At 48.6% G+C, this 19,686-nt stretch overlaps 1 protein-coding gene across 2 annotated transcripts in view; it reads left to right on the forward strand.

Annotated features, from left to right (window-relative positions):
• Positions 1-15,412, forward strand: part of emilin3b (elastin microfibril interfacer 3b) — a 19,056-nt gene extending 3,644 nt beyond the window's left edge. The window contains exons 1-6 of one of the 2 annotated variants that reach the window (XM_079272766.1): positions 7,138-7,364; positions 10,675-10,797; positions 11,791-12,098; positions 12,177-12,523; positions 12,689-13,039; positions 13,346-15,412. In XM_079272766.1, the coding sequence (XP_079128892.1) occupies positions 10,718-10,797; positions 11,791-12,098; positions 12,177-12,523; positions 12,689-13,039; positions 13,346-14,467 (2,208 nt within the window). In that variant the 5' untranslated portion in view covers positions 7,138-7,364; positions 10,675-10,717 and the 3' untranslated portion in view covers positions 14,468-15,412. Of the gene's footprint in view, positions 1-7,137; positions 7,365-10,674; positions 10,798-11,790; positions 12,099-12,176; positions 12,524-12,688; positions 13,040-13,345 lie in introns of those variants that run through there. The other variant, XM_079272765.1, reaches the window with a different exon arrangement.
• The last annotated feature ends 4,274 nt before the right edge of the window (positions 15,413-19,686 follow it).

The following is a 19,686-nucleotide window of genomic DNA, read 5'->3' on the forward strand; positions in this document are numbered from 1 at the left end:
GTTCTCTTATTCACCTGTAGTGTCTCATCAGTGATCTCTGATCAGTGACTGCTGTCATCAAACCACATCAGCAGATGTGATCAACCATCTGAAAGCCACAAAGCTGCAGATGTAACAGAGCCTGCTGATGGCTGATGTTTTCCTCTGCGGGGCTCCTGCTGTTTTTTTTGTCCTCCCTTTTCCCGTCTCTCTTTTGCTCGGCTTCCCCCGGCAGCGGTTATGTCTTTGGACAGCTCCCCCAGCTACCTGCTGCTTCACCCCAACTGCCACAGGACCCTGCTCCGTCTCTACCCTGCAGCCTCCAGGGCAACGGGCTCTTCAGCATCCCTCTCTCGTCCATCTCCACCTGTTTGAGCTCGGTTTATGCAGTGAAGCCGGCGTGAGGTCTTAAAAATCTACATTTGAGTAAATATTTAGCAGCCAAATCAAATTGTCTCCAGGATGTTAAATCTTTGTTTCTCTATGATGCTTTTAATACTTGACTTCTTTCTTTACGGGACTTGTACAAATATGAGATATGAGTTTAGAGGTAATTACAATCCCTCCCCGGCAGTGAGGAGTTTGGTTTAATGGCGGTTTGCCGGTTACACTCGTTGTCTTCTTGGTCCTTCACAGTCCAAATGCAGCGAACAGCGTGTTGACCATGAACGCCTTCTGCAGAGGCTCGTGCTACGGTGCCAAGTGCGGGGATAAACAAAGCTTTACTTTTCCACCTAATATACTGTATATATTTAGATATATAGCCATCCTTCTCCTTGCCTCTATTTCCACTCATCTTATATTTAATATCCCAGCTCTTCTAATAAGCCAGAAAACACCCCTTATCTCGCTTTACCTTCTAGAATGCGTCTTTTATGTTCTTCACATCTGACATTTGAAACCTTCCTGTACGTGTCTTTATGGTGCATCCATTTTCATTTTTTGACAGTGACACCAAAGAAGTTTATTTATCTTCACTCAATACATTTCCAAAGCCTGAACCTCCAAAATGTGCAGAACAACAAGACGTTCTGGATCGTTCTTTACAGAACCAGCTGATCGGTAATGACAGCTGGTCAGCTGGTGATGTGTTCTCCCGTGTGTGTGTGTGTGTGTGTGTGTGTGTGTGTGTGTGTGTGTGCGTGTGTGTCCGTCTGTGTCCAACTATAGTGTTTGTACAAGAGTTGCTGACCCACCTTGGACACAGTGGGCCCCGGGGACGTGTCGGTGTCAGACCGCCGCTACAGATATATGAGCTCAGTTGTTGTCGGCCTGACCGGTCAGTGGAAAAGAAAAGAGACTTAAAAATAACACAGCTGCCATAGCTTGCTTGTGTGTGTGTGTGTCCATATATGTGTGAAGGATTACACTCCTGCGCGTTTACAGCTTGTAAATACAAACTCTTGTTTCTAACAGCAAGTAACTAACTGACCGCAGAGTCAAAAACGCCAGTTTTTTCTAGAGAGATTTCTAAAAATTCTCAGCTGTTTGACTTTTTGTGTGTGTTGAATTCTCTGTGTTTTGGCAGCAAAGCGAGTCATTTGATTTCACAGTCCTTCCTCTCACTCAGTGTCCTTATACACAAAAATACTTCTTTATTCTGTAACCGTCACAGCTTCATTGCATAGAAGCCTCTATGGGCCATGAACACTGTGCCTCGGTGGCTCAGTGCAGAGTTTCTGGAGTGAGTTTTTCGGTCAAAGGCTTCGGCAAAGTGGCAAATATTCATTTAAAGAAATTACATTTTAACATTTCTTAATGTTGACATTTTTGATATTTTGTTCTTTATTTTATGGAAACACCGATCTGACATTTTCAGTCCCGATATTTGATTCCTATCGTAATTATACAGATCACAAAGGAAAAAACAAGCATCTTTCTCTGTGCTGCCTTTCAAAGAACCACCGTACCACAAAATGCACAACAGGTGAAACATAATCCAAGAGCCACATACCCATCGCTTGGAAACGATCGTTGTATAAATCAATCAGGGATCCCAGCAGATGCCACATAAGATAAGATCAGATAATCCTTTATTCGTCCCTCAGTGGGGAAATTACAGGATTACAGCAGCATTGCTCACAAGTAAAAATAAAAGATAAAAATCAAGTAATATAATAAACTAAACAGTAAAACAGTAGTAAAATAAGACAGTAAAGAAGAATATTAAATATACCAGTATATACAGAATATACAGACGGAATAAAAATATAAGATAATACTGAAACGTATTGGATATTGCACGGGATTGCACGGATTAGATATTGCACCAGGTGAATGAATTAAAGTGTTCAAAGTGTTCATGTTCAAGTGTTCAAAGTGTTCGTGTTCAAGTGTTCAAAGTGTTCGTGTTCAAAGTGTTAGTGTTCTACCGAGAGAGCAGTTTGTTGTGCAGCCTGACAGCAGCGGGGAGGAAGGACTTGCGGTACCTCTCCCTCAGACACCGGTGGTGAATCAGCCGGTGACTGAAGGAGCTGTGCAGAGCTGCCAGAGTGTCCTGCATGGAGCGGGAGGCGTGGCTCATCAGGGATGAGAGCTGATCATCCTCCTGTCTCCCACCACCTCCACAGTATCCAGTGGACACCCCAGCACGCTGCTGGCCTTCCTCACCAGTTTGTCCAGTCTCCTCCTGTCAGCTGCCGCGATGCTGCTGCTCCAGAAGACCACTCCATAGAAGATGGCTGATGCCACCACGGAGTCGAAGAAGGTCTTCAGGAGTGCTCCCTGCACCCCAAAAGACCTCAGTCTCCTCAGCAGAAAGAGGCTGCTCTGTCCTTTTTTATAAAGAGCGTGAGCGTGGTCAGTCCAGTCCAGTTTATTGTTCAAGTGCACACCCAGGTACTTATACGACTTCACGACCTCAATGTCCAGTCCCTGGATGCTCACCGGTGTCGGAGGAGGGCGTTTACCCCGGCGGAAGTCCACCACCAGCTCCTCGGTCTTGCTGGAGTTGATGTGGAGGCGGTTCCGCTGGCACCATCCTAAAAAGTCCTGGTTTAGTTCCCTGTATTCTCTGTCATCATCGGCGGAGATGAGGCCGACGATTGCAGAGTCGTTAGAGAACTTTTGCAGGTGGCAGTTTGCAGAGTTATGTTTGAAGTCCGAGGTGTAAATGGAGAAGAGGAATGGAGCCAGAACGGTTCCCTGTCCCCTGTGCTGCAGGACACCCGATCTGACTCATACTCTCGTATCCGCACATACTGTGGACGGTTGGTGAGGTAGTCCAGGATCCATGCAGTGAGGTGGTGGTCCACCCCGGTCTGCTCCAGCTTGTCCCTCAGAAGCACAGGCTGGATGGTGTTGAAGGCACTGGAGAAGTCGTAGAACATGACTCTCACAGTGCTTCCAGCCTTTTCCAGGTGAGAGAGGCATCTCTGCAGCAGGAAGATGACGGCGTCGTCCACCCCGATGCCGGACTGGTAGGCGAACTGAAGTGGGTCCAGGGATGAACTCACTAGAGGGCGGAGATGGGCAAGGACCAGCCTCTCCAGGGTCTTCATCAGGTGGGATGTCAACACCACCGGCCTGTAGCTGTTGAGGTCCTTGGGCCGCAGGTTCTTTGGTACCGGTACCACGCAGGATGTCTTCCATAGCTGTGGTACTTTCCCCAGCCTCAAGCTCAAGTTGAATACGTGCTCCGCTATCCCGCACAGCTGGTCTGCGCAGCATTTGAGGAGCCTTGAGCTGATGCCGTCTGGACCCGTGGCCTTCCTCGCCTTGATCCTCCTCAGTTCCTTCCTCACTTGGTTGAGTGACATGCTGGGGGGTGGGTTGCTGGTCGTGGAGTGCTGAGTATGAGAGGTGTGGAGGGGAGCTGGGGGAAGGGGGGAGGTGGAGGGGGAGGGGGGGTAATAATCCACAGGGGATGCAGATGATGTGGGTTGCAGCAGCAGGGAGGTCTGGGTGGGGGGAGGGGTGGATGGCTGGTCAAATCTGTTAAAAAATAAGTTCAGCTCATTCACCCACTTTTGGTCCCCCTCAGGCTGTTGGTTGGGCCCCTTGAACCCAGAAATCACCTTGAGGCCCTTCCAGACCCCGACGGTGTTATTCTGCTGTAGCTGGTCCCCCATCTTCATCCTGTAGACATCTTTCCCCTCTTCATCCTCAGCTCCCTCTGCACAGTCCTCACTGATCAGATTCGCGACACATCCTGGGGCTTTTCAGTGATGTATGGGACGGAGATCAAGGGGGAAAGGGTCAGTGAGTTGGTTGGAGGTTGGAGGTCATGGGTTACTGGTGTAAGTTTGTGTTGAGTGTCCAGGGGCTGGACAGAGGATGGCCAGTAAACTCCCCAGATCCTCCCCAACACATACTCATCCGACTTGCTGCTTTCACTGACCTTTCTGCGCAATATTAAGCCTCTTTTCACATGTAGTTTCGGGGTCAAATCACCTGCAAAAGCATTGGTGTAAATGTTTCACCCTAAAGAACAAGTCACAGATTCAAAGACGTCGTCAGCGGAATGTTTCGATCGGTTTGCTCGCCTCACGTGAAAAGCGCTCACGGTAACCTGTTACATGCTTCTTGTACCTGCAAAGTTACAGATTTCCGAGGTCTTGAGGTTGGGAAATTGTGCGCTACAGGTTCCTGAACACATCAGGGATAGACTGCACTTGTGAAAGGGTCTTTTAGAGTTTTGAGAGAGTGAGTGACATGAGAGTCTTCTCATCAAGCGCTCAAGAAAGCACATGAGCGTATTTCCTAAAATGTCCATTCCTTCAAATCCTTGTTTCACATGCGTGAACTGGCTCACTTGGGGCAACCAAAGAGGTGTGTTGGAGTTGAGCTTGAGATCAGCAGTTGGTTTGGTGCAGCGTATCGCTGTACCAGACCGTTGAGGTGAAGAGCTGGAAGGCGAAGCTTTTGATTTAGCAGTCGATCTACGCTCCAGCCCTCACCTACGGTCATGAGCTTCAGGTAGAACCCGAAAGAATGAGATCGCTGATGGAAGCGATTGAAATAAGTTATCTCCGTTGCGGTGACTTGGCTCACCTTAAGAAGAAAAGGTTCTGGAGCTCAGACATCTGGAGGGAGTCCAAAGTAGAGCCACAGCCCCATGACCTCGTTTGTCAAGCCCTCAGGTTTAACATGGGAACTCTTTGGTCTTAAGGGGAAATGGTGTTTGTCAATTTCAAGGATGTCAATGGGATTTTCAATGAGGGTTTCCTTCTTCCGGTTTTACTTTGACTCTCTAAAAATATTACATCAGGGCCTATCGTCAGAGAAAGCGATGCTTTGGTTTATCCAGCAGCCGACTTCTGTACAACACATTCCTATTCATTTGTATCGCCAAGCACATTCGGTGCAGTGACCCCCGACAAGTCCAACAATTCCGTTTGAAAACCCTTTTATTTCAAGAACACAGAAAACTATTCTTACTCAAAGCAGATTATGTGCTTTGGGAAATGCCTGCGGAATAAGATATTTGTGTGTTTTTTCACTACCGGTGTTTGAGCCTCTTACTGCACTCCAAGGGAAAAATAGAACAAAACAACACAAAGAACATAAGACTGTCCAACAAAGAGACTTATTTCAACAATCCAAACGCTCCATTACGGATAGGAACTAACGAGAAGTTGTGAACGTATGTAGCTACATGGTTTTATCGTTGTGCTGCGGATTAGAGGCTGGTTGCACAGATTCAAGCACATGTAAAAGTAATGGTCTGCCTTTAAGATGTAACAACCACAACTGGCATGGAGCTGACTGTGAACGTCGGAGCGATCCCCTTTTGAGCTGGAAGTATCACGTCTTTCCTTTAACCCTAATCAGCGTCCACAAGAGCAACGTCAGTCAACCCTGCACCACGGGGCCTTCAAGACCTGCCAGTTGGCCGGGAACAGTTTTCATTAAAAGCATATATATGGAAAGAGATGGGCCCCGGAGGAGGAGCCGTTAGCCCCACAGACGCGGCTGTTAAAGGTCCTATTTGCTATCCGGCTCCGCTCCGCTCATAAATCTGTCAGAGGCAGCAGCAGTGGCCCGGGTTCAAACGGTCAGGAACCCCCGCAGGTGAGAGAGCGGTCAGTCATGAGGAAGGTGGGGCCTTCTAGTGCAACGGAGGAGATGTTGGGGTAGGGGGGGGGGTCACGGTGAGGCAACACCGAGGGAGGGCGTTCTGAAGAATCGAAAGAGTAAAAACAAAAGACAATATTGGAAACAGAAGCAGGACGGGTGCGCTTAGATAAGTAAACAGAGATTACCTGCCGTTTGCAGTTTTTGCAGAAAAAAAAGGAGAAGGGAGGTAATTTGAAAAGGGGGAGGGGGATTAAAAGGTGAGTTCTTTTGAGCCCAGCAGAGGGTGGAGGTCTAGCTGCAATAATATTTGCCAAAAAAAAAGCCCCGGCATGAGAGTCTGAGATGGGAATTCTTCTTCTCCCCCCATGGGAGGCTGTGAAGCGATTTAAGAACTGTACTGCTGTACGGGAAATATTTACAGTGGGACCAGACTAGCAGCCACAATATGACGCGCTCCACCGACAGAATAAAACACAACATTGTTAGTGTTCAACAGCAGTGTGTGAGGAGAGAGAGTGGAAGTGAAGCGAGAGAAACACGTGAACTGTGGCTTTCCTTCAGGGGGGGAAGGCTGTTTTGATATTGATTGGGGAGGACGGAGGTCAGGTGGAGGTGGGAGGTTCACCGCAGAGTTCAATACGCTGAGGAATTTAAATCAGCGCTCAGTCGGTTGGGGTTGGCTGGTTCAGTGAGGGTGTGGATCAACTGGAGACTTTATTCATTCGGCTTTGGGTGTTTTCTTGCCGTTTACAGTGGAATTCAAAGTTTCATTCAACACACACAAGAAATATGTGAAATATCGTCAGAAATATCTGAAATATACAATTAACATGAGTTGTAGAGAGCAACCAACCTTTGGTAAGGAATAGTTCAGCTGCTCAGTCTTTGACCAGTCCAACAGAACAAGCTCGACAATACCACCGTGCAATTATGCATCCGGACACGCGACGCGTTCAAAGCTTGAATAAACGAGCACACGGCGCTCTGTGCAGCAGCAGGGGGCGGAGCTTCAGGCCTCTGCAGCCAAATAGATGACCTCCCCTCTGAAATAGATGACCTACGAGAGACCGTCCGAAAGCAGCGTGACGAAGACGGTGAAGCCCGAGCCTGAGAGGAGGACAGGAAGAAGATGTTAAACTCTGCTACGAAGGGAACACCTTGGATTACACCATATGTTTTAGAAGTTACACAAAAAAAGAAGATGAGGGTCTCTGAAGAGGAGGCAGAAACAAGCTTCAGAAGCTGAAGGAACAGAAGAAAGTTTGGGATTCTGCCAAATGGAATCCCTTCACCCTCGATCAGAGCGGAGGCGACGTCAGACTGAGGATGCAAACAGAGTGTGACGTCTTCAAAATTGCAGTTGTCTGGTGCGTTGCCCGTTGCTAGTTGCTTTTTAAATGTGCGTCGTAAATAAGGTTGAAGTGACTTTTACTGTCTGGCCCCCGCTGGGTCGTCCTGTGTGGCCAACCGCTCCCGTCTGTCACTAACGAGCGCGAAAAGGAACATCGCAAAGTATTTATACTCTATAAAACCTCGTCTCCTCACAGGCTGAGGGAGGAGGTGTGAGAATCTCTCTCTCTCTCTCTCTCTCTCCGTCCTCTTCCTCTGATCACACATCATGCTGGATCACAGGGTTCGTATTTCTGTGGATAAATCTCGTGCAATCATCCCACAGAGCTGTGTGGTCCCTGTGGATGGAAGATAAAAAAGCACCAAGAGCTCCGTTGCATGTGTTTTAATGTGTGTGTGTGTGTGTGTGTGTGTGTGTGTGTGTGTGTGTGTGTGTGTGTGTGTGTGTGTGTCGGCTCACACTCTCACTGTCTCTCAAGTTGAAGCTCAGCATTCGTCCTGTAAAGAGCTGTTCTGCCACAGCAGAGACGGATTCGTCCGTTTGATTCTCACAGACACAGAAACCTTCTCTGTGAGACCGCGAGGATCAAATATCACTCACGGACCCAAATGACATTGACAGATTTGTGAAAACAGGCAAAGAGCAGACACAGAAACCAAGAGAAGCTTTTTCATTTTTCATTTTCACCCGACGTACATCTGGATTCATGCACTTGTCATTGTGAGTGAGTCTTAAGGTCATTGCCCCCCCCCCCCCAGATGTGCACCTGACAAAGAAGAAATCGGTGAACATGGCCACTTTTCACTCCACTGATGTGTAATGTGAGAAGCGCACACTTCCTGCACTGTTACCTGCTCTCCATCACATTTCATAAATCCTCGTATGAAAGCATTCCCTGAACTCTCACATCACGAAACACTCAGTGGTAACGCGTTGTGCTGCAGTTCACCTGAGATTTCTTTACAATTGAACACTTAAACCCGCTCACTGAAGTGATGCTATTCTCTGGATGACAGTATTGTCTCTGTGGCCATCACCACGTGAATGTGAGCTTGTGCAAATGTCTTTTTTCACATGTTAAATAGATGAATCAGTTATTGTGGTGCAGAGGCTCTGTGTGTATTCTGTGAGCAGCAGAGGGAGCGATCAGGGTTCGGTTACCCTCCTCAGGGCTCGTAAAGAAAAGAGCTGCTGCTGCTGCTGCTGCTGCTGCTGCTGCTGCTGCTGCTGCTGCTGCTGCTGCCGCTGTTGCCGCTGCTGCCGCTGCTGCCGCTGCTGCCGCTGCTGCCGCTGCTGCCGCTGCTGCCGCTGCTGCCGCTGCTGTTGCCGCTGCCGCCGCTGCCGCCGCTGCCGCTGCTGCTGCTGCTGGCAGACAATTTAAAGACGCTAATTGTTAGCAGCGTTGTAACAGCGCTCCAGTTCTCCAATAACTAAGCGGCACAGCAGCTTTGAGGTTCAGCAGAAGCTCCAGCGATATTGTAGCTTGCTCGAGCCTCCAATCACAGTTTATCTTCTCAAATGCATGCATTGACGCTGGCAGCCAACATCGCTGAGGTGATTCGTGTTCAGCCTCCAGTCTTTTCCTTTGTTTGGCCTCCAGCTAACACCGTGACGTCATCATGACCTCAGCTGTGAAAAGGGTCCATATGTAGGAGGCCAAGCCACCGGTCCATTCCCAGCATGCACGATGCCAACGAGCCGAAGCTACACATGAAGAACACTCTTCCTCCCGACCACAAATCATCTGAGGCTGCAAGTCAAAATGGCTGGTGTGAGAGTTTAAGAAGTCCCATCACACCACATCAGCTCAGGTCTTAACCACCACTTCCTCACAGAGCCTGAGCCGGCAGCAGGTTGTCAGGCTGGTATGAAAGGGAGCTCTGTCATTCTGCCCCCCCCACCCCCCCCATTTACCCCCTTTCACCGCTATTAACATATGTCAACACGGGCAGAGTGACACACGCACAAACGCTGTCAGCGCAGTCAGCGGTTTCTCACAGATTCTGACAGGCGGCCTGTTAGCCCTCTGAACCCCCCCCCCCCCCCCCAGGGGCCCTCCCTGCTCCTCCAGACTCCTCTATTTGTCCTGAAACAGCTGTGTGTGTGTGTGTGTGTGTGTGTGTGTGTGTGTGTGTGTGTGTGTGTGTGTGTGTGTGTGTGTGTGTGTGTGTGTGTGTGTGTGTGTGTGTGCGTGTGTGTGTGTGTGAGAAACACCGCCGAGGTCCAAATACACGGTGTCAGCGATGTTTCTTGTTTCTTGTCTTCTTAAATGATTTCAGCTCAAAATCGACGAGCTCGTCCAAAAGAAACCAGTTCATGAATTGTTATTTTTTTGGCCTGGAAGGAAACAATCCGTCCGAGTGAAACTCTTTCATTATTCTGATTATTGCCAGAAGGAAGCATTTATATTAAACACTTAAATCACACTTTACGTTATCCATAATACAATAGACAGGAAAGCTCCTCCACCAATGGCCCTTCAGAGCTCGTAACATCTGGTTACAAACCAAAACTGCTATTTGGAATAAATATTATTAAAGCTGTATTGCTACATTAGATATCAGCGTTTATTCATTATTATATCAAATCAGTGTTACAAGGCTTATTATAACTAAAAGAAAGTAAAGGCAGTTAAACTACTGTATCGTTATTGTTGCTATTTGTGTTATTATTATTATTATTATTATTATTATTATATATATCCTAAATCTTGTTCAAATACTTTGTCATCAATATTACGTAGTCATATATTGTGAATATTAATATTTGTTCTCGATAATATTGTGACAGTCTAACATTATTTAGATGCAGGCTTTAAATAATGCCAGTGTGTGTCCTGTCCCTTCCTGCTCTGTGATATTATTGATCTTTGTTATGTTTGTGTATCTTTAAATTGGGCATATTAACTCAAATAAAAAATGCACTCCAACAAAAACAAAGCCCCGCGACACAACAGAGGAGCGGAGAGACGGAATCATCAAGCTCGTACACGGTGCAGTGAAGCTCCCACACAGACTCGAGATCGCTTCATATTTGAATTGCATATTTGTCAGGACGACGTAATCTCATCATCAGCCAGCTGGAGGAGCAGCAGCAGATTTAAAGGGACAGTTCACCCCAAATCAAAAACACACATTTATCTTCTGGATTGTTTTCGGAGAAATGTCGGCTGCAGGAAGTATTCCTAAATATGACAAACTGTCATTTGAGAAACTATTTATTTTGATTCTAGAGAGAAGAAATGACACATTCTTCATTTTACAGTGTTGTATTGTTGACGCGTCGGTGCTTGTTTTAACTCTGATGTTCCTCTTCCGTCCCCACAGAAACCACTGCGCCTTCGTGGTCCAGAAGAACGTCTCGTGCACCATGCAGGACGGAGCGTCCACCTACGTGAAGGCCGAGTACACCACCAAGTGCATCTGGGGTCAGAAGTGTCCCGTTGTCATGTAGGTTTTCTCAAGTAAATGGCTTTGAAGTTCCACAACCTGAAAGCTTTTGTTGAGTGTTTTCAGTTTGAGCTTTAAATAGTTGCCTCAGGAGAACCGCCGGAGAGTCTAATCTGTGTCGATGCTGCTCTCTGGTGTTCACGCGGTGCGCTGTGGTCGAGGTCACGTCACACAGTGGTGTTGATTCAATTTAGATAAAAAACAAATAGTAAATCAGCTCAAAAGACGCCGGCTGCACCATCTCATCCTCTGCACATTTAAAAATGCCGAAGAGCTCCTCTCATCTCTGCTGAGGTCTGAAGTAATACTTTAACTTAACTAATCCTCGGCCCTCTGTGCTCTTCAACGCTTCTGATAGAACGTGTGATAGAACGTGTGGTTCACTCTTCGCGGTTCACACAGACTCAGATCACGTTCATTTCTTCCCCTTTTGCTTTGGAAACTGTCGGGATAGTCCGAGTCTTATTTTCAGCATCCAGTCCTGAACCACCAGACTCAGGGACACATTCAAACCACTCCATTTGTAATGTATGTAATGTATAACTTATTATTATACATACATGACTACATTCTTCTTTACATTCAATTCATCCATTTGAAATACTGTTGACCGCAAATATTAGCCTTCTTTATTTCATATTTTATGTATTTTATCCCAATATTTTAACTTATTTAACAATTTTTTGTCTTATTTGACTGTTTCTTACATTATGAGATTTAATTGTTTTGTATTATATACGCTTTTAATGGAGCCTGAGGTCTTCATTGCTTTGTATTTCGTAATCATTGTGCGTTTGGTAATAAAAGAGCTTGAAACTGGTCTCAAAACCTTCACACGTAAAATAAATGCAGACCTGCAGCGCCAGCTCGACCCCCCTTCACGCTCACTAGCTGTTCCAGTTGACTTTTGGGAACATATCACAGCGGGCATGACGGTGGTAACACACTCTTATGGTCTGACAGTAAAGGTGTTTCCCGTCATGTCTCCTGCAGGTACAGGACGTTCTACAAGCCAAAGTACAAGGTGGGCTATAAGTCGGTGACTGAGCTGGAGTGGAGATGTTGTCCCGGTTACTCTGGAGAGAACTGCTATGATGGACCAACGTCGCTGCCCGATGTCATGATGCCACCTTTCAAAGGCGGGGGTGTTCCCCATCGCCCGGGGATGAAGGGCTTCCCCCACGGCCCCCGGCCCCCCGTGGACCAGAGGCCCGGAGGAGGCCAGCTGGAGCCCGGCAAACCCTTCCCCGGACAAATCCCCACAGGACAGCTGCCTGCTGGGAATGGAAGACCAAACTATGGTGAGAACATGCACCAACCAATTGACTGTGAAGCTCTGACCGCCCTGTAAAACAAGGATTTTCTGTTCTGAAATACAGGAAACAAATTCGGGGTTTCGGGAGTGACCGGTGAGCGCTTGGACCGCATGGAGGAGGACCTGCGCCGCCTCACCCAGGGCCTGGACACCCTCACCGGGGTGGTGGTTGGCCTCGAGGAGCGTCTGCGCACGTCTCTGCGGGAAGACACCAACAAAATCCTGGTGTCGCTGCTCCCGAACGTTCCCCGCGTGCACGACTCCACGGTGGGATTCGGGGTGATCCCAGACGGGGCTCCTGATGGACTGGAAGGAGGAGAAAGCTTCACTGGATTCGGAGACTTGGCAGGACGGGTGACGGAAGTGAAGGACGAGCTGCGAGCCAAAACTCACATGTTGGAGGAGATTCAGGTACCAGTGTGCTCGTACAGAGTAGAGATGGGAATCACCAAAGGAAGCTAAATGCTGAATCCCAACATCCCTCCATGCAATGTTCATAGTTTACATCATAAAAGATTGATACAATATCGAGCTCCCCTTCCTTAAAGGCTACCTTCCTCTCCTCCTCGCCTGCAGGGGATGGTCCTGGGTCACGACGGCCAGCTGAAGAGGCTGCTGGACGAAGCTTTGAGCCGGCCCGTCCAACATCCCGGCTCCACGTTCCACGTGGAAGAGATCCTGGCCGACAAGCTGGCCGGCGTGCGGGCCGAGATCCTGGACGGCTTCGAGCGCCGCCTGACCGGCCTGGAGAGCCAATGCGACGAGAAGATCGGGGAGGTGCAGAACCAGTGCCACAGGGAGCAGATGGACGGCCGGGAGCAGATGCAGCAGTCTCTGGATGGACGAGAGACCGGAATCCGGGAGGAGCTGGGCTCTCTGCAGGCTCAGATCCAGGGTCTGACTCTCACTGAGAGCTGCTGCGGACAGGTGCGGCATATAGAGTAGAGCAATCTGTCAAGTCCTGAAGTCAATTTACTCGTGGGGTTTCCATGAAAGGAAAACTCTTGAGACGAGACTCAAAATGTAGACGGAAGGTTTAGAGGACTAGTTTGACATCTCGGGCCGTGTGCTTATTTGCTGTCTTGCTGCGAGTTCGTGCTTCAGTCCGCAGGCCGCTGTTTCTATGAATATGTATGATGTTGAATCACCACTCTCACCGCCGTTGTTTAACAGACGAGCGTCTGTATATTTAATTGCATCACTAATGAACTGATGATTAACTGATGATTGCAGGTGAACAGTCTGTCCCAGCGCGTGCTGCGGCTGGAGGAGTCCGTCAAAGGTCTGACAGAATCTCAGCGCCAGCTCCAGACCGCCCTCACCGACCAGAGCATCCACGTGCAGACGCTGATCGAGACCCGCCTGGTGGACATCGAGGGCCGCCTCAACGCCACGGAGGGCGGCCCCGACGGAGCGCCGGAGCTCCCCGGCGGTCTGGACGGCTTCAAGGCCCTGCTGGAGGACAAGCTGACGAGCCTGGAGGAGAGGGTGTTCGTGGCCGTGGACGAGCTGAGCAACGCCACCGCTCCGGCGCTCCTGGAGGGTCAGGTGGTCCCGGCGCTGGAGACGGAGATCGAGTCCGTGAGGAGGAGGGTGGAGGGAGACCTGGACGGCATTCAGAAACAGCTAACAGACCTGGAGCTCCTGTGCACCTCCTCCTGCTCGCCGTCCGCCCCGCCAGCGGGGAGCGTCGGCGTCGCCGAAGTGGAGGAGGAATGCGAGGGGATGGGGAAGAAGATGACGGACCGCCTGGACTCACATTCCAACCAGCTGGACCGCCTCAACAGCACCCTGCAGAAGCTGCTCTTCCACATCGCCCAGGAGGACACGGAGGGTGCCGTCCTGGGAGAGATCACCCTGCTGAAGGTCAACATCAACACCGTCAACCGCACCCTGAAGGGCCTGAAGGACTCCATCAGATTCATCGCCAGCGAGGTGGGCCACGCCAACGCCTCCTGGGAGCAGAGGGAGCACCAGATAGTCAACCAGGTGCACGGGATCACCAAGCTGGTGGGCCACCAGGCCTCCCTCCTGGGGGCCGGGGAGCGGCGGCTGGCCCAGCTGAAGGGGGAGCTGCTGGCCCTGAAGAGGCGGCTGGCCGGGGAGCTGCAGGGCTGCCGGAGCACGGCCACAGAGGTGCAGAGGGAGGTGAAGGACGTCCACAGCCGGGTGAGCAGCGTGGAGGGCCAGTGCGGCAGCCTGGGGGAGCTGACGGAGCACCTGGAGAGGATCAGGGCGGAGCTCGAGAGACACTCGGACTCCTATCTGTCCGAGGTCAACGGCACCCTGGCCGCGCATTCGGAGCAGCTGGCCGAGCTGAAAGGGGAGGTCAAAGACTGCGGCAACCAAAAATGAGACCAGTAGCATCTTGAGCTACAGATTTCATTTGCAACAAAGAGACTTTGTGTGAGCTTCTCATTCGGGCTCAAGTGACTTCCTCTGCTTCTCTCCTCTCTCTCTCTCCTGTCGCTTTCAAATCCCATCTGCACAGATGCAAATGACCCCCCCCCCCCTCCAGATGTCCTGAGTACTGAGTTTAGTGAGGTGAGGAGAGGAAGACGCAGAATGAGAGACACACCTACGGTTGCATAGCTGGACAATATTTCCCCGTGAGATTTTATTCCACAGGGCATTTTTGTTTTGTTTCCACACTTTACCTTTTTTTTAACTTATATGAAGTGACTGCATTGTTATGATGTTGAACTGTTTGTGTTAGAGAAATGATTAAACACAGTGGATGATATGGGACTGATACGCTGCTACGGGTTTCTACTGACACGCTGATCCTGTGGACGCTTGTCTGGTACTGTGTTCGTCATCTTGGTGCTATTTACAGGTTTTCTTTTGTAAACTTCTGTTTTACAAGTGTTTAAAAAAAAAAGAAAGAAATGTGTTTCTGCTTTCCGTTTGTTTTTCTGCCGCATTGCTCCGTGGAAGTTCCAAAACTCACCATTAGAGGTCCGTGATGACACGTTAGATGGTAGATTCAAAGAAATCAAATCTAAAGCACTCCAGGGTGGCAATGCATTGAATTCAATCCAACTTTATTGATAACTGTAAGGGGAATTGTATGCAGCAGCTCGCCTGTAGATTTATTATTCTTGGATGCTGAGCCACATTTTTTATGTTTATTTATGAATGAACGATAATAACTATAATATACCCGCCGTCCATTTACTGTATGTCCAGAAATATGCAATAAAACCCCAGATAATTACAAGCCTAACAATCGAATGATATAAAGTACCACAAAGCAATGAAGCCCTATAAAAGCATGAATGAAGCTCATTAAGAAGGGATAATGGTGTAACACCAAATAACGTCACCCAACAGAGTCTGTGACGCAGTATAATGCCACTGCAAACATTTATATCACACTTTATTTCTCTTCCTCTTTGATTACAGTCAAGAAACAATATCTAATCCCATAAATAGTCAGAAATGTATCATGAATATACTTTTACTAATTGATACATAAAGAAAAAACATTAATTTTGGTAAAAATGTAATTGAAACAGCACGCGACCACTTCTCAAACCACACCGGCTCACAAGACTGCAGTCACATGATGAGGTCACATGATGAGGTGAGGTCATCGTGTGTGTGTGTGTGTGTGTGTGTGTGTGTGTGTGTGTGTGTGTGTGGCGTCGGCGGTAAGGGTGAGACTCAATATGACGCCGAGTGAAATGAGCTGTAAAATAGAAACGAGTCGACCAGGCACGAGTTTCAGCGCAGTCAGCGGGCCTCCTGCACGGCATCAGCATAGTTTTAATCAAGTAACCAGGACAGGATGAAGCAATCAGTAAGCGTGATGAAAACCAGAGAGGCTCACTGGCAGGAAAATCAGGAGGCTGGAGGGACACGACGCTGATGCTGCATTGGGACAGAAGGACTGAAGAAGGATGGTGTTGCAGTGAGAGGGAAAGGAAATGAGCAGAGAAGAAGAGACGAGTACGGCTGGACGAGGAGGGACGTGAACGGGGGTCAGAGCGGGCAGGACAGCAAAGGATGGACACTGAGACAGAGATCAGTGTCGAGGAGGATGAAGAACCGCAGAGCGGATGTGGTGCCAAGCTTCCTCGTCCCTCGGCTGCATCCCGACAGGAGTCACAACAACAAGAGCTGGAGAAAACACAAACAGTAGAACAGGGCAGGAGTGCAAGTTAAACCCCCAGATTGTTGGCTCCCAGAGAGGAGAAGCTCTGCTCCTGGAGGAGGAGGAGGAGGAGGAGGAGGAGGAGGAGGAGGAGGAGGAGGAGGAGGAGGAGGAGGAGGAGGAGGAGGAGGAGATGGAGGAGACGCTGCTGCTGCCGGGAGCTGAGCTCTCCTCCTCCTGGAGTCTGAGCTGGAGGAGTTTTCATCTGCATGATGTCATCTGGTTTCACCAGAATCCGACCCGGTGGCCCCGATGACGAGCATTTAGAACAACTAGAAACAGACCATCTTCTCTCTGATGGTCTCTTTGCTGATGGAGGTCTTACAGAGGATCAGGACTGAACTGAGACTGGTATCAGATAAATAACCTGTTGGCTACGTTTCCAGAGTAAAAACAAATCACAACACATGAAAAGGTTCTGATGAACTGTGAGAATGGAAAGTAAAAAACAGGAAATGAATCAGCAGCTGCAGTCCCAGTAGATGCCTGATTGCAGTTGAGGTGCTCTTGAGTACAAGAACACACACACGTTCACTTCTTCTCTACTTTCTCAATGCACAGCTGGTGCTGGACGGGAGTCAATATCAGGACGGATCGATGAAAAAACACCTGTTAGGAAAGGCATCAAGGAAAGTACACAACCCGCCAATGAATTAGTTTCTGCTGCCAATCGACTCTACAGAGCCTGGAAGACGTTCAAACCAGGGAGTAGAAAGAGGAAAATAAATGAACGGAGTTTGGAATGCAGAGGAGTGACGTAGGGACGCCGGATACAGCGACCTGTCAATCAGCGTGTAGCCCCGCCCTAAAGCATCCCCTGCTTTATGGTCTGTGTGACTCTAAATGGACCATAATGTACTAAATGAACATCATGCTGTATTGAAGAAGACTTGCAACTAGAGATTGAGACCATAAACTCATGTTTACAGTGTTCAGTAGAGTCATTTTCTCATAGACTTCTATACAACCAGAGGAGTCGCCCCCTGGTGGTCAGTAGAGAGAATGCAGCTTTAACACATGAAGCATCGGCTTCACTCGGCAGGACCAAAGGTTGACGCCTGGTACTAACATTATACAATAAAAATAATAACAATATATAATAAAAAAAGACCATAAAGAGTCAGTTGTTACTGGGCGTTCCTGTTTTACGTGAACCAGTGAACCTGTCACAGGTGCGTTCAGGGCCGCAGGAGGGCAGAGCACCAGAGAGGAGACGTGCTTCACTCCGGAAATGATTGCTGTTACAAATGTTTGCGTTCACGTGCTGGGTTCACGGGGTCGTAGCGCCTCGAGCACAATCAGATGAAGGATCACATACTGCGCATGCGCCGGGACTGCGAGGCCGGGCGGACTGGTGGCTCCGCGCTGAACCGGGATCAGATTGTGACGGTGCCAGTTCACACAAGGTGAGTAACAACAACAACACACTTGACTGGGCTCGCCACTTAGTTTGCGCGTGTGTGTGCGCGCGTGCCGAGCGGTTGCGTCATTGTTTACGCGTCCACGTTGTCTGCTTTCTTGATGTTTTATTGTCCTCATGGTTCTGACTTAATAATGGCGTCAATAACTCGTTTTGTTCTATTTTTTGTCTCTCTTCTGGTTGGCCCTAATTGGCAGAAGAGAGTTTGTTGTATCTTTAATATTGTGTGTGTGTGTGTGTGTGTGTGTGTGTGTGTGTGTGTGTGTGTGTGTGTGTATATTGTTTACATTAATAACCAGTTGAATGCACAGACTGCGGAGTGCCCGTCTGATGGTTTTGGGACAGACGGGGTCTTGTTGCTGATGATGTTCCAGGTAACTTGCAATCTATTTTGCAGCCTTTATGTTAACAGTCGTATCATCATCATCATCATATCTTCATCTTCTCCATCTTCGAACTGAAGGTAACGCTGTAACATTCACCCGGGATGACATTTGACCTACTGACCTACTCTTACTGTAGTCAAATAAAGGATCCTTGCTTGTCATTGTCACCACAGGGATGCACAACGGAATGCAGCAGTAGCCCAATTAAAACACAACAACAAAACACACGGCCGTACATTCCTGTGGAGCGTTTAAGGAATGTAAACAGCATCAACACAAACTATTCTCTGTGCAGATAATATGCCCGACATCTTCACATTAAATATCAAACATGAGGAAAACATTGTCCACCAACTTTGACTGTTTGAGCACCAAGATGTAAACACAGAGTATTTAAAGTACTTTTACTGTAGTACTCTTCCTACCCCTGTGCACATGTACACACACACACACACACACGCGCAGCAGCCCATCAGGCATTGTTGTTCTCTATTGCTCAAATGTCAGATTTAAGCAGAAATGAGAGCACGGGCCCTTTTTAATGCACGATGTCCGCACACGTGTCGTATAGAGAGACACACAAAGCTGAAAATTGTGCAAAGCTAAAGGGTATGTCGCTTCTCTGGTCGTTTCTCAGTGCTGAGGCTGCGTGTAGAGGAGGCACACACACACACACACACACACACACACACAGGAGAGCGCAGAGGAAGCGTGAATAAAGGGTACAACACCATTCTGAGCCACTGAAGGCCACAACGTGACTTATTCAGCTGCAGATTCCAGTTTAAGACACTCTGAGACACACGAGCGGCTTGCAAAAGGCGTGTGGATGAATTAATAACGGGTGTGTGTCTGCGTGCGCTGTGTACACACACACCCCGAGACGGCTATCGAGGTCTGAAGAGCTCCCGTGTGTGTGTGTGTGTGTGTGTGTGTGTGTCTGACAGCCAAGTGACACAGGAGTTGGCGTACCAAAGCCTTGTGTTTCCCAGACTCCATTAAGATTTGGCTACTCCAGCCGGGGTCTGTTTCTCTGCCAAGCCTCTCTCACACACACACACACACACACACACACACACACACACACACACACACACTGCAACTACTGTTACACAGCACGGGGGAGGAGAGCAGGGGCATTTTCAGTGAGGATGAACGGAGGTGCACATTTTTAAAATAAATGCAGCAAATTGCATGATTTGCTTCAGAAAAACACAAGTGTGGGAAGCGACGCACACATTTGTGTGGGATTACATTTAAACTGTAGCGATCCCGCTTTTGCTGAGTGCATCATTAAATGCTCAGCTGTCACTTCTGTGAACCAGCGGAGATGCAGAGTGAATGCGCTGAATGCCACGGGGGGCTCCGGAGCTGCTCTCATTCAAAAAAGAATGGGAAGTGACCTCGTCAAAGCGTCTCATTCCGCTCTCTTGTTTTTAGTTTTTCTTCTTCTTCTTCTTCTGGGCGACGGGCCGGACAAAAGAAACAAGCATCTTCTTTGTCTCGGGCTCCGGCTGCAAACTGTCAAAGAGTGATATGAGTGGAAACAGGGAACTATTAAAAGAAGTGCAGTGGAGAGAGAGGAGTCTGTTGCCGACATGCTGGGGTTGCG

Source organism: Melanostigma gelatinosum (genome assembly GCF_949748355.1).
Source record: "Melanostigma gelatinosum genome assembly, chromosome: 8".
In the NCBI taxonomy this organism is placed as follows: domain Eukaryota; kingdom Metazoa; phylum Chordata; class Actinopteri; order Perciformes; family Zoarcidae; genus Melanostigma; species Melanostigma gelatinosum.